Below are 15587 nucleotides of genomic sequence, written 5' to 3'. Positions count from 1 at the left end.
TCTTTCTTTCTTTCTTTCTTTCTTTCTTTCTATTCATTTCTTTAGTTGCTTTTTATTGATATTATGTAGGTTGCTTCCATATCCTGCAGCAGCAGCAGTAGTATGTGTGTATGTGTGTGTGCATGCGTGCGTGCGTGCGTGGAGGCGGTGCTTGAACTTTCACCGAGGCGAGAGGAAGTGACGTTAAACCAGGAAGTAAAGCTGGCCGCTGGCCGCTGGTTGACAGTGGATAGGGATGGATAGCAACAACAGCAACCACTAGCTGTCTTTTGGCTCAGATATCGTCGCATAAATGTCTTTGTGTAACGAGTCTTTGCCATGCTAAAGGTCTGAATGACTTCGTAGGATCGGTGAAAATGACACCGAGGTGAGTAGCTGTGTGTGTGTGTGTGTGTGTGAGCTAACTTACTTGGTTGCTAACTAAGTAGCTAGCCGCATAGCTAACGTTACCTACAGCCTAAAACATTTGTTACTTCATGTAACCTTATCCAGTATTGCTTGGTGTTGTATAAAGTTGCTTTTTAATCTTCAAATATCGAGTTTAATAGCTGCTTAGTTAACGTAGCTTAGTCTGTCATGACAAACCTGTGGAAAGATGCTTGCTTCATGACTTAAATGCTACTGCCACTGACTGCTACTAAAGCTAGCTTAAATTACTAGCTGGCTGGATATCAACACTGCCTTACTTGCATGAGTCATGTTATGGTCCTGCTGGGAAGGGTGGTGATGCTCTTTTTTTCTTTTTGTGCTCTTTCAGATGACTCACCAGTGGCTTGGACATCTGTGATCTGATAGAAGATGAGGCTTGCTCAGTTTGTCAGACCTGTCATTGCTTTTGATGATTGCTACTGTAGGCGCATACAACACACAGACATGGACACCGAACCATAGTGAATCATGTTTCTTGCTTTTTGTATATCCCACGTCCTAGAAAGTTAACAAGATTAATTCACATTCAAATCGACTTGAATGGCTAAACGATGAATAAACAGCTGACCATGTCACTGGCGGAGCAGTCTCAAAAGTGGTTTCCGACCCATGTCCAAGCCACTGTTCTTCAAGCAACTGGTTTACAGCCCAAGGGCAAAAATGGCACCAATGATGCCTACACTATCATCCAGCTGGGCAAAGAAAAGTACTCGACATCAGTGGCAGAGAAAACACTCAACCCTGTCTGGAAAGAAGAAGCCTCCTTTGAACTACCTGGTCTGCTTTTGGAGGGCAACCCCGAAATATATGAGCTCTGCCTTATAGTGATGCACCGCTCCTTGGTTGGGATGGACAAGTTCTTGGGTCAGAGGTCCATCAACCTCAATGAAATCTTTGATAACAAGGAGCGAAGGAAAACTGAGTAAGTGTCACACAGCAACAACATCCTAGTTCTCCCATCAAGGCACAGAATAAAATTAGTGTTGTAATCCCAGGTCTATATTGCTGTTACTTCCTAGGGAGTCAGTTTGGGCTGCGTTCAGCAACATTGTTTCACAAGGGTTTTCACAAGGGTTTTGAGCATAAGAAAGATTACGGTTTGACTCTGCTAATGTGGGTTATGTCTCAAGCACCGTTGTCACAATACCTCAGTTTTACCTTATGATACTATACCAGCCCAGTATCACGAAACTATGTAGTATCCCCATGAAACGCCCATTAAAGAATAACTGTTTTCTGATTAATATGTGAAGGATAGAGTCCTCAGTACAGGAGACTAATGGCATACAATATGCATATTTTGTTCTGTTTGAATGTGGCTGATACGAGCTGCTGTAGTGCAGAAGTATCGTGCAGCTCAGTCATGCATCTAGTTGCTGTTGATGGAGGAACTGACATTTAGGAGGAAGTAGAAAAGATTTGCAGAACTGTTAGTCATAGGTGAATAACAGTATGGAGTATATTAGTTGTGATTTGTCACATTGGTTATGTGTGTTACTGCCATATTAGGCTAGATCTCTGGACCTAATGACAGTGTGTCATTGTATTCAGCATTCTGTTTAGATTCAAATCGATGAACTAACTCTTTTACACCAGCTGTTTGAAATACCATTGCATTTTCTTTTATGTCCCTTGTTTGATTTGTTGAAGAAATACTTTTTATAGATAATTTATACAGGTTTATTATAATGTAAAGAGTAGGAATTGAATTGTGTGTAGCCCAGTTGGTGAACTGGTGTAGCAGAGACACCAGATTCCCTCCGATTCTCTCTTCAGTTCCAGACTGTGTAACACAACTTCTGTCACAGATGAAGTGGCAAAACTGTTCAAGCGATCGTCAGTGGCCACAAATTATTAGACTAGGGTTTGTCCGTCTTATTGGCCCTTTATCGTTTGATACAGTACAAACAATAAGCTTAACCATGAAATGGCCCACACTGTTGTGAGATTATGAGGACATGGTTTTCGGCTTGAGCTCTGACATGGTGAGCAGCAGTTGGCCTAACCGAAAGTGGTGGAGCTGGCCAAACATGTCTTGTTAGTCACTCGTATTAACGCTTAGCCTATGTACAAAAGATGTGAATGGAGTTTGGGTGGCACGGTGGCTCAGTGGCCTGTTGCATCACAGCAAGAAAGACCTGGGTTTAAATCCCGGTCCTTTCTGGGTGGAGTTTGTATGTTCTTCCTGTGTTTGGCTGGGTCTCCTCTGGGTGCTCTGGTTTCCTCCCACAGTCCAAAAACATGCTAACCAGGTGGATTAGAGCCTCTAAATTGCCCATAGGTGTGAATGGTAGTGTGAGTGATTGTCTGTCTCTCTGTGTCAGCTCTGTGTTGGACTGGCGACCTGTCTAGGGTGTCTCCCTGCCTTCTGCCCAATGCATGCTGGGATAGGCTCCACATGCCTGTGTCCATGAAAGGATTAAGCATGTAGAGAAAATAAATGAATGAATGATGTACAAACTACACCACCAACACCCTAGTATGACGCGGTAGTATCAGTTAATTTCGGCGTTGACCCTACAAGTCTGACACGCCCATATGCAGTTGCTTAAGCATACATTGAGCAAACAGGAACAGAGTAACCCAATTGGATCTGAGGTTAATTAGCCCACTGCACATTTCAGCATGGAAAGACATTAGCACACTTCCTTTTTGTCCATCAGTTGGTGAGAATCACAATATGTCATAATCAGTGTGGATGGGTTGTATTTGTTTTAGCTGCGTGAGCCGATGCACCTCCAGGCCCTGCACGTTTTCAGTAGAGGCGCTGTAATGGATATGCCCACGTAGCTTGTTGGCCTAGTCCCACACCGTAGGCATACTGACAATGAGGCTTAGGCCCTAGATACTATATCCACACTCCACAGTGGGTCTGTGTTCGCTGCAGCCCATCCACAATGTTTTTGAACTGACATATTGGGGAGGAAAGTCCGTCTTGATATCTGAGTAGGCAGCCCATAATTATCGCACACCTGTGTTTGTTGATTGTGAGGAGTTTCCCAGCGGTCCGGGGCCGAGTGGGAGGATTGTGGTTCCAAGCAGAGGGAGGTTTATCTTGGCCTTGACACACACGTGAAGTACAGCCCCGGCCCTGCTGCAGCAGCATGCTGTGGCTGCTGATCAGACTGAGGATGGTGCGCAGCATGGGAATTAGACCCAGCAAGGCCTTTCATGACATGGCTCTTGGGCCACCAGATGGTTTAGAATAGGGTTCAGCCATTATGGGTTTTCAAAGGTTGATACCAACATTTATTGGATTGAATTGATAACTCATATTTTGTGCCGACATTTAGGGGACATTACAACTTTCTTTTGTAATCCAGGATAATAACGACAATAATTATAGTAAAACGCATTCATGCATACTTGTGTTGAAGTGGAGTCAGGCTAAGGGTTTCCCATGGATAACCTATGTAATATTTAACAGCTAAACTTATACAATAAATACGTAATCGAACATACTGCATCATATTGGAGGTGGGACATATGGTCAGAAATACTGGCAAACCAATATATTGGTCTAGTTTAGAACAAAGTATAAACCCAGGGCTATAGCCCATTCATCAATCTGACATTGGTAAAGCTGATTAATCTTGATGCTACCTAGTATTTTGAACAAGTTTCCTAAAGGACATTGTTGCAAGGCCTGTAGAAGCGAGGACAATTCTCATTAGCATGTATGAACTGCTGGTTTGTCCTGTAATGTGGCTTTGCAATTTTCCAATTGCTTGTCATTGCATTTCTGAACAAAGGCCAGATTTGTGCAAATGTCACCTTATTTTGCTCACAGTGAAGGCATAAATCCCATTTCTTCCAGTTGAAAAAGCAGAGAGGTTAAACAAATAGGAGCCCAAAAGCAGCCTGAAATGGTCTATATTATTCAGCAGCAGGCTATTTCTTACGTTCAGTTTGCAAGGAATAATGTTTATCCTCTGAATAATAAAATGTATTCTTACGTGTCAAAAAAAAGTTCAAACGATTTAAGCCTGTGCATTTGTGTGTAGCTTTTGGATTAGTCTGCTCAAATTAGCCTTTTCAATGGTATCCACAAAGAACTAGGTAGAGCACATTAGAAAGAATGTGGGCTATTTTTTTCCATGTGTCATATTGTTCGATATTGTAAGGCCTTTTACCACATTATGACTGTGTATACCTGTCTTCCTCAGTTCTGTTGAATTGGGTCTAATCAACTCTACAAATTCTTTTGGACGTTCAGAAGATTTTCATAAATCCTATTCTTTTTACATAAATTCGCTGAGCCTAAGCCTCCCCCACTCTCATTTCAGCTGGTACTCCTTGGAGTCCAGGCCGGGGAAGAAGAGGAAAGAACGAGGCCGCATCCAAGTCAGCATCCAGTTCATGAGGAACAACATGACAGCCAGCATGTTCGACCTCTCCATGAAGGACAAGCCCCGCTCACCCTTCTCCAAGCTCAAGGACAAGATGAAGGGTCGCAAGCACGACAGCGGCTATTCTGACACATCTTCGGCCATCCTGCCTCGCTCTGCCGTGTGCGACTCGGAGCCCAGCCGCCAGTCCTTCGCCCCGGAACCACAATCTCAGCCCGAGGCCAAGGCCAAGAGGCCGCTACTAGCTGGTTCCCATAAGCTCTCCGCTGCCCATTCCATGTCAGACCTCATTGGAACCCACTTTCGCCCCAAACTGGACTCCATGAACTCCATAGAAGAGAGTGGTGAGGACGAAAGCTTTCTGCATGATTACTCCATCATATATATATTAGGATAATTTTTTTGTATTTATCATATTTGTTAAAGCAATTTATGTATATTTTTATCAGTTAAATTAGATTTCAGATTAGATTTTTCCATCCCTTAGCACAAAATGACCATAATAAATAAAAAATAGGTTGATGATCAATACCAATGATTCAATGATTACTTCACCAGGTGCTGAGACAAATACTGTGACGCTGCTAGGGGCGTCCAACCGGTATTGCAACACATTTCAGTTACAAAGGCTGAAAACTCTTGTTCTCAAGTTAAAAAAGCAAATCACAATGCAGTATTATTATTACAGTATTTTGCTTGGTGATATATTACCTCTTCACTCTTAGTTAGCTCACTCGTCTATATTGTGAAAATGTGACTTAACTGTTTGTGTTAATCACAGGCTTCCATAACTCAAGGGGACGGGAGGGATGAGAGGGTCGATGTTGGTGCAATTCCTACTGGTCGCCAATAGAGGTCGATAGAAGTCATGCATTACTTAGTACCCCATTAATGGGAAAATGAACCCAGAATTAACTTAAAATGATATTTTTGGTCATTTTGTTTTTGGCTTCATCAGAGGATATGACTATTACATTATGTATTGTAGCAATTTCCCCTGATACTTATCATGCCTGGATTAAATATTTTGTACACTGTAACCTGCCTGACCTGAGAGAGACCCATCCTCCCCTGCATTCTGGGTTGAGCCAGATATTGGTAACACTGATATGGGCACTGAGTTTAAGAAATCCAAAAAAGTAAGAGTGGTAAGAGTGTCGTGTAAGAGTGTCGTAGCCCTTTGAGACCAACCATAGTTGTCATACGCTGCTCATTATATTACATTGGGTACGTTTGTTTAAGGGAGTTTGCATTCATTTTCAAACGGGCCCTTCTGCGGCAGGCTCCTGACATGCCCAGTATGACTCAGCGGTAAAACCAGCCAACAGCCAAAACAGAAACCCACATGGTGGACATCAAACAATCTGATGAGTAAGCACTCCGCAATTCATTAGCCAAATGTATCAAAAGGAACATTCAGAGTCCATATTAATTTCCCTATCTCTTGAGTTGGTAAGATACTTTTTTTCTGAAGTGCTCATAAAGAAGGCCGTGTTGGTATTCACGATTTCACAATTGATGTTGTGATGCTAAAATAAATGAAACTATATTCACTGGCAATGATGCTCCTCACTTTAGGGGCAGGTGTGTTTTACTGCAGCACACTCCGCCCTTGCCGGTGTCCGCCGTCATGTGACCAGGGTGTTACCGGCCGCTCTGAAGCATGTGCACCTTTTAGGTCCAGTGAGAAGAATTGAGAGTGAGGGCTTTTGGGATTTGAAGGCCATGAATGGAGGAAACCAAGAAATCACTAGACGTGGTAGAAATCGCATTTTCTGTTGGTATATTTTTCCTTTAAAAGGCCATTAAGTAATCTATGACTTTCATTGACCTCTATCGGCGACCAGTATGAATTGCAATAACAGCGGCAGAACTTGCCTCCTCCGACAAAAGTCTCTGGTGCATCTCCCCGACTTCTCTGAACCTCTTGAGTTACGGTGGCCTGTAATTGACACAAACAATAGTCACATTTTCACCATAAAGATGACTAAGCTAGATAATTAGAGCAGAGATCAAACAGAAACGTCAAATGAAGAGCTAATGCATTACAATGCAAAACACAGTAATAATAACAAAAAATTGTGTTCTAGGCCAAGTTTATTGTTGAGTTATTGGTATTGATTAACAACCCTATCAACCCTCCACAGATATATTATGGTTATTTTGTCCTGACCATAATACAAATCGGTACAAATCTTAATTATTGTCCTTTAAATGTGTGATTCTTTTTTTCCAAAGCTGATTTTTTTTTTTTCCATAGGTTGTGAGTTCATGTGATGTTTTTGGTTTCTCCTCACAGGCGCCCCTCACAGGCGTTCCCAGAGCGAGGTGCCAGGCTACCAGGACGGCGAGGCACACGGTGACCCTTTCACTGATATCAGTGACACCCTGCCGCAGAAGTATGCCACGCTCCCACGCAACCGCAACCCGTTCGAGGGGGAGCAGGGGCAGCTGTGGGACCGGGCGGAACGGAAGGAGAAAAAGGAGAAGGTCAGCCTACTGGAACGTGTGACGGGAAAGAAGGACGGCCGCAAGACCAGCAACGGGGGGCGCTCGGGCAGCTCCGGGGACCTGCGCTCGCCCAACCCCTTCAGCGGTGACTCGCAGGCAGACACCAACCCCTTCAGCTCCAGCTACAAAGCCAGGTACTCCCTACTATGTTGACCCAAAAGACGGTTAAAGTTGGCATTTTTTGCTGTTGACTCATCTAAGTTATATCTTACATCTGGGTATGAGGGAAAAGGCTGCCAGCTTTTGACTTGGAGTCTTCTTTGGCATTCGTGGTCAATTTGTTTCAATACTGTCAGTTGTTGAAGTTAATTTTTTGACACAAAACTCATTGTGCACTAAGTTTGCAGAAAGTTTGTGAGTAATCAACATCACTAACTTGATACAGGGACATGATATTTTACTTTGAAATATCCTTTTCTTCCATCCCTTAATTTTAGCCTAAAAAAAAAACCTGTTCATCTATAAGATGTTAGTTACAGCATTCTGGTAAAGTTTGGAATACATGGTTGATTGGATCTAGTACCTAATGGATTTCTCTCTCAGTCTATTGTCCAGTATTGTTGTTCAAACATTTCCGCCGAGCCAGTTCTATCTATTTCCTGTGCTGCACAAAGAAGTATCCTAGTTGGTGAGCACTGTGGCTAAGTTGTAGTTTATCAGAATGGAAGGTGTCATTAGTGGCTCTTTAGAGAGCCCGGGCTTGATAACAGAGCCCTCTGAGCTATAGTAATGAGATCTTCTGGAGAGATAGACTACCCAATTAACCACGTATCTCTCTGTAGGCACTAGTCCATCATCTTTACTGCCGCCTTTGTCATACAGTAGCTCAGTGGTCATTTATATTGTGGCAGACGAATACAAGATGGTAGTTCAAACTATAATATTTGTTGATGAACCTACTCACAACCATAGAAAAACATGGCGCAATGCATATCCGATGCCTTGATCTAAACGATAACTTTCACACACCACCCTTTCCTCTAATATCCAAGCGAGGCTTCTATGTAAGTGCTCACCCTAGTTTAATAGCACAAGGTTTAGTTTCATCAGGTCCTGTGTATTCATAAATTGTTGATAATTATACCCGCAACCATAAGAAAACACACTATTATGTATATCTAATGCCTTCAAGTGAATGATTGACTTGCTTTTCATTTGATTGTTTTGCAGTGATAAAAAGTCCACAGGTAATGAAGAGATCACCTATGGCCGGAAGACCAGAGACGGCTACGGCAAGAAAAATGTAAGAAAGAAAGCACGGCCCTCATTCTAAAAACAGATGATTTGTCAGGTGATATTGATGACACCGATTAAGATAAAAAAGTGGAAAAAATTACGGTTGCAAGTGTGTAGTTGTACTGCGAATAGTGTGGCGCCGACTTTTAATTGAGAACTTTCAGTCACGTTTGACCTTGCAGCTGGCAATGTTGATCTCCGAGGCCCTGGAAAATTCAGATGTGCCATTCAACTAATTAGAAGCCGCAAGCATCGGTCATCATCTCCGATCTGATCATAATTTGAAGCGGTGTGAAATTTCGGTCTCTAAGGTCAGGCGTAGTGGCGTTTTGCACTGATTCGGTAATTGGAGGATTTTGTTGAGGAAAGGCATAAAACTGTCATATGTTTTTCTTTTCCTTTTAATGATTCACTATAGTATTTGCACTTCGCTTCACCTTTTTTCCCCTTTTTAGTTTACGTTGTATTTCAAAAATTCCCTTTTCAAAAACCTAAAAGTTGCCGACCATTACGCTGCAAAATTGGTATTTACGTGATAGCAGCATGAGCAGTGGCTAAAGTGACGCCTAAATGAGAAGGAGAATGCTGATAATGGCTTTCCTCACCTTTCCTTTGTGGGTGTTGAGGGCTGTCGGTAGCCACACATGTGCCCCTGTGTATGCCGCAGTGCCTAGCAGAAATGGCAGTTCCCATTTCCTCTGCTTCAAGGCCCTAATTAACCACACACGGGGGGGAGGGAGGACAGCGAGAGATTTCAAAGGACTGAGCTTTTAGATTCTCAAAGCTGAGCTCATTAGAAACTGTAATGAGACAACTGGAGAATGCCAAGTGTGCGCCTTATCTTCTCCTCACTACTGATCGCAGAAAAATGGTCATCATTACTTTGCCAGTTCATGGTCATTTCCAGGCCTTTGTCACCAGCCACTACAGCTCTTGATTACAATGCTCTGTGTGTGTGTGGGTGAGTGCTAGTGTGTGTACGCGTGCACGTACACATGGCTCGTATGTGAAACCAGCATCCACTTCCTTATGGCTGTCAGTTCTCTTATTCCTGCTCACATGGCTTAAGAGCAGTATCTCTCAGTCAGATTCCTTTGTGTTGTGTGTGGGGAATAGGTTACTCAGCTCCGTTCTTGAAACCCACCTTAACGTCGGACATTTAATCTTGGTGGCAAATATTTCATTTTGGTTTGTATCCCCTCACTAGCCTATATACTGTTCGAGGCGATAAGATACCTGGTGAGCAGTCCCACTCCGGGTCTCTCTGCATTGTCTTTACACAGCAGTAGAGGCTTGAATGGTGCATGGGAGTGGAAGCTGATAAGCGTGGTATTTTAAACAGGGTGAAGGCTTTGCTGCTCTATCCGTTTGGGGGAGGATGCCCAGCACTGAAGCGATAAAGTGGTCCCTCATTAAAAACGATTACAGCTCTTCTTGTACCCGCGCAATATGATCTGCACGTACCGAAACACACCGGTCTGTCCAAATAGATTGTCCTCCAAAGAGCGAACCTAGGCTTGGGTTGCATCCTTATTTCGGTATTAGCCTGACCTTTAATTCTAGAAAAATGCAGCCTGGCATTTCCCCTGGAAACAAAAATGAGATTTTTTTTTTTGGGGGGGGGATCTCTATTGTTGTTATCAAAAGACCTGGCAGGCTGGTCAGAGTTTTTGCCTGATCCCTTTCTAGTGGGAGAGATTATTCTTTTAGATGTTGGAAAGTGAAGCAATAGGAGAACAACTTTTTCAAGAGGTTGTCTACTTTTTGTAGTGTTAAAGTCAAGCCCCATTAGAGTGGTTAAACTGTCCATGATTTATTATCAAACACTGTTAGACACTAATAGATCACAACATCTTCCGTAAAATTCAGTGACATGTCAGCGCTGAACTCTTGGAGAAGGGTCTCATCTTATCAGCAGCTCTCAATTAGCCTTGATTAGCAACAGGGAACAAAAGATAAACACATGACAGTTTATGTCACGTTATGCCAACACATCTAATTAGTCTGCTTTCTCTATCGTATTGTGAGCGAACTCAAAGTGAACCTTTTACTCTTGCCTTCATTATCAGATGCTGACATTTCATGGAAGATCATTCAACCATTTTTGTTTACTTTTACAGAACGTGGCTGTAAACAATATGGCGCTGCAAACGCATTTAAACTCCAAATCTGGCGAGGCTGAAATGAGAAGTTAACTGTGTTTTGCATTTTTTTTTTTTTTTTAGGAGGCGACCCAGGAGAGTGTGGCCGCCTATAGCAACTTATCCTTCGAGGAAGTCGTGCAGGAACTCATCAAGCAGAAAGAAGTGGTGAAAAAGAAAGACGCCCACATTAGGGAGCTGGAAGATTACATCGACAACCTACTTGTGCGCGTCATGGAGGAGACGCCGAGCATTCTACGGACACCCTATGAGCCAAAAAGGAAGGCGGGTAAAATTTCTAAAAAGTAGGGTGCAAAGAAAAGCAGGAGGAAGAGTTAATAATGAAGGTTTAGTGGTAGCTCATGTCAGTAAGAAATATCGGTAAAATAAGTGGGAACAAATGGGATTGATCAATGCCAAATTTCTGATTGTTTTATTTCTTTACCTTTGAAACAGTTTTGTTCAATGGATATAGTTTTTATATAGACATCTTTTTATGTTCAGTTACTTTTTAGTTGCAGTTTTTCTTTTTTAGATAGACTTCATCACTGGATGAAATTGTTCATTGGTAAATATTTTTTTCATTATTAAATGAATGAAGGCGTATCCCATGTGACCTTGCAAAACAGTAGAACAACTTTCACACTCAGTTTAATTGTGTTACCTTGGGAACTCGGATAGGTGATTAGCTTGTTGGTTCTGCAGATGGCTGAAATTGAACACAGAGGGTTCCGCCAACTCTTTGCTTGGTGGAAATCTCATGCCCTCATTGCCATCTTAAAATCAGATGCTTTTTATGGATATTTGTTCAGTTTAGCTACTGAAACAAGATGAGAGAATTTCATCAGTTGATTCAAGTCAAAGCAATTCATGTTGTTCACAAAGATTTGGCTTAGGTGTATCGTTATGCACTCGTGAACTCACACAGGCCCGCTGCAAATCCAGCTGCCATCTTGTATTCAGCCCAGAAGCTCTTAAAGTGCGAATGTAGCCAAATTCATGTTTACCAGATGCTCTCGTAGCAGTTGTTTGCTGAAAGATATCAGTGGTCAAGTGGTTGATAAGATGGAACTGTAATTACTGTGTTTACACTTAAGCACAAGTCTTAAAATTGCTACCCAAACTACAGAACACACTTAGCCAGTCAGTATCAGCCTTCCCCGAGCGTCTTCCTCTGCCTCTCCCATGCTGCAGATGCAGATGTGGACGCTCTCTGCGCTCTGCTCTCCACCCCGTCGTCCCAAATGATTCAAAGGTATTCTCACAAAGACTGAAACAGTGTTAGAGTACGAAGTCGCTGAGCGGTGTCCGGTGGTCTGGTTTGTGTCTCGCTTATTGAGTCACGCGTGTTTCAAAAAAACTGAACAAAGTCGCTGTACATTCCTATCATAAGTTATTGCCGTTTGTTTCTATTTTATTTTTATTTGTGACGACTATCATTTAAGTTTCTAGGACCAAGGGTCTCACAGTCACTTGCTATGTGATTATAGTTTTACACTGAATAAGTGCAATAATCATAACTTAAGCAACTTGCTTTATATTCCGCTGGTGATGTGCTTGTTTACATTTTGAATCACATCCTCGAGTTGAACTCATCTCTCACGTCAGTGAACTAATTCATTAGACTGGCTTGGAGTTCTTTGTTACAGGCTTCAGTGCAGATTGACCAGCCTTGATCTCGCTTCAAATACGTTGTTGGCTGAAGATTGTATTACGGTACCTAGCTGCATATATGCTTGATCTTTATTTATAAATGTTACACTGCCCATTTATATATCAATATTATTTTGATGTATGAGGTACTCTATGGTAAGGAGGCTACTGTATCACAATACCCCCCACCGACCCCCACCCCCCTCCCCTTTCTACTGTATTAACACTGTACAATTGGTACTAAAACAAATCTCAATCTAGATTTGCTCATTTGCTCAGCAATGTAATGATGCATTAAAGACTGATGCTGAAACAGTTTTATTATATTAAATTTACATTGTAATTAATATATATTCACGTTTTTAATGAAAATGTAGTCACAAGCTCATTAAAGTGATATTTCACTTTAGCAGAACATTTTTTTCTCTTTAGCATTTGTAAACCAATAATATTGGCTGACCTGGGTATTTGTAGTGCTGTTACTCGCTTGCGTTTTGGAAACCTCATCCAAAAGGTTTCAATTCTAACATTTATACAAGATATGAAATGTTCTATCAAGCTGAGATATCACTTTAATATGAATTGACGTCCTTCTGTTGAGTTAAACAACCCACTGATGTCATTACATGTCACACATAGCTGTTTGACAGCCTAGTCAGCTAACTATCCTCATTTCACCGTTGTGTGTCACCTTGTATCACCTCATTCTATGATGCCAATGTCATAACAACATACAGTATGTTGTTTTGATCACAAACAGCTTTCCTTTAATCTGTTAATTTATCAGTTTATACCGAAGAAATGTAAAGTGAGCTACAAGGCTGATGTTAAACAGGAGCACTACTTAAAATTCTAGTACAATGATAAAGTTACTGATGTAAAGGTTTACATTTTTACTTAGGTTTTTTTTCCTATTTGATGGAAAACAGTATCATGTGCAGTGTTAAAACCATGCTTTGCATTGGCATATGCTGTCTTTTACTGTACACCATGTTTAACGATGTGTATATCAAACTTCATCAGATAATCTCTACCTTGTCCTCTTGCTGGTATTTTATTCACGTCATCCTCTGATTTGTAAATCGCTTTCAGTCCAGACTCACAAGTCTTCAGATATTTGACCTTTACACTGTATGAAACCAAATCACAGATGAGGCAAAGTGCTACACTGTATCTGTGAGATTTCAAAAGTCAAAAACACTTGTCAAGTGTCATTTTTCTTTTTTTTTTTCTTTCCTGCTGCTGAGAAAGGAGTTATTTCATCTGAAGGTACCTGGTCTCCTTTTGGACTTTATTTTTCAGAGCCAAAATCTCCCGCAACTGAATGTATTTTGGTTGGCTTTGAAATGCATCATTCTTTTAATGTATAACAATGTACACTAACAAGGCCATCGAACCTCGCTTGCCTTTAAAGTATTTAGTGTATCCAAAGAGGTCATTTCATTTGGGTGATTCCCCCCCCCTCCATTCTGTATTGTCAGACATGATTCAAGTAACTTATCATGGACATGCAGTTATTGTTCATACATACATACAGTCATGTCCATGTGCTTTGACGTGACATGACTTCCTTTTACAGTAAATTCCTTCATATCAGCACAAGTTATCTGATGGGCTTTGTGTTCTGATATGTGGGGGTTTTTTTTGGAATAGCGAAAGGTTTGTTGAATCAGTTTTAAAAATCAGGAGTATGATATGGTATGAATTAAGAGGATAATGTGGATAAGAATATGGTTCAGATTATGTGAAAGCTCTTTTTTATTTATCACAGATTGCCTTCCTATATTTGAAGTGTAAACTCTCTATATCCTCTAGCATCATGTTATATCCATTACCAACTGCTTTAACTAGTCTGTACCAGCAGTTAGCCAGTTGTTCATGGATCATGCCAAGCTCTTTTAAAATTTCCATTTTACATATAGTCACTTTGAAAAGTCACTTCACCTCTCTTGATGTTTTTGCACATTTTGTTGTGTTTATAAAATGAGTGAAAATGTGTTTATTGGGGATTTATTCTGTCTGAAAGTTCAGTACCAAAATACTGAACTTTAAGTTAAAAGGAAACGGTAGAAAAGAAGATAAAAGTGTAAAATGACAAAAGAAATCAGGCCACCCACATCGCATTTGATCTAAATTGATAGTGTCATTTAATAATGTGACTCAGGCTTTTTCTTTATGTTGTAGTTATGGATTGTGGACATTTATTTCTCTCACTAAGGTATTTCCAGTATATTTCAATGAGATTTTAGTGTGTGAGGTGGTTCTGCTTCATGATACTAAGGCACAGTGGTGGAATAGTTGCTCTAAAATCCCATGTACTGAAAGGATGCAGCATCTACTTTACTTGAAGGAGGGAATTAAAACAACAGCCTAAAGATAAGGCCTGAGAAACACATGATATGAAATGTTGAACACATTGTGGACCCCGAGGTTAGTCAGTTCAAATAGAAAATGAGGGTGAAAAGTTCAAATTAATTATTTTTTCCTGTCATTTAGTTTTTGACTTCTACATTTCCTTTATGCTTTGATAGAATTGGGTACTTTTGCAGATGTCTAAATTAAAAGCATTTTGAACTTTTTTTTTTTAGCACAACAAAGTGTGCAGGAGGTCACATTGCAAAAAAAATATTTCATCATTACTCTTATTCCTTGGTGGTGTTTGAATATTCAAAGCACTCAGTATAGTTGGAGGCAACGTGAAATTTGGCCGTGGCCTCTGTCATAGGTTTAGCGTTTTCAATAGTTTTGCACATGAGGTACATGTTATTTGAGTGTTGTTGATAAGTGTCCAACCCGTTTCCATACAACAGTGCAAACGTATGGGGAATTTCACCGTGTTGATGAAGCCGGCATTGAACCTTTTGACGAAGATGACATAAAGCCCGAGTCGGATCTCACAATCCTCCTCTGGCAGTCTTTAAGTCTTCTGCTGATAATATGATGCTGCTTGCCATAGGGCCACTTACAGCTGCCAGACACTAAGACTTAAGCTGCAGCTAAATCCCCTGACGTTGCTTGTAATGTGGCACACAGTTTTGAAGGAAATGATGACTGTTTATAAAAGATCTCGCCAGTTAGCAGAGCGTCATTGAGTTTACAGAGTTGTATGGAGGCCGGCACGCAGAGGCCGACGCAATTCTATATAATACGACGAGTTGAGTTTAGCGTCCCAACATGTTGGCGACCTAAAGTGACTTATTTCTACTTCCATGTAAGACACTTTGTCTGGGAGAGACCTTGGCCTACTTCCATTTCTGCTCACTTCTGA

General features: G+C 41.3%; 1 protein-coding gene across 2 annotated transcripts; it reads left to right on the top strand.

Annotated features, from left to right (window-relative positions):
- The first annotated feature begins 229 nt into the window (after nucleotides 1-229).
- Nucleotides 230-13908, top strand: rab11fip2 (RAB11 family interacting protein 2 (class I)). 2 transcript variants are annotated; one of them, XM_071913276.2, is made up of 6 exons: nucleotides 230-367; nucleotides 758-1351; nucleotides 4716-5122; nucleotides 7078-7423; nucleotides 8460-8532; nucleotides 10751-13908. In XM_071913276.2, exons 2-6 carry the CDS (start codon nucleotides 981-983, stop codon nucleotides 10973-10975), a joined length of 1422 nt encoding a protein of 473 aa, XP_071769377.1. In that variant the 5' UTR covers nucleotides 230-367; nucleotides 758-980; the 3' UTR covers nucleotides 10976-13908. The 2 variants fall into 2 exon arrangements, with proteins under 2 accessions (XP_071769377.1, XP_071769378.1); XM_071913277.2 differs by lacking the exon at nucleotides 8460-8532 and having other exon boundaries at nucleotides 10751-10966.
- The last annotated feature ends 1679 nt before the right edge of the window (nucleotides 13909-15587 follow it).

Source organism: Centroberyx gerrardi, chromosome 15 (genome assembly GCF_048128805.1).
Source record: "Centroberyx gerrardi isolate f3 chromosome 15, fCenGer3.hap1.cur.20231027, whole genome shotgun sequence".
Classification (NCBI taxonomy): domain Eukaryota; kingdom Metazoa; phylum Chordata; class Actinopteri; order Beryciformes; family Berycidae; genus Centroberyx; species Centroberyx gerrardi.
The sequence above is the reverse complement of the archived record's forward strand: the minus strand, read 5'-3'. Positions and strand labels throughout refer to the sequence as shown.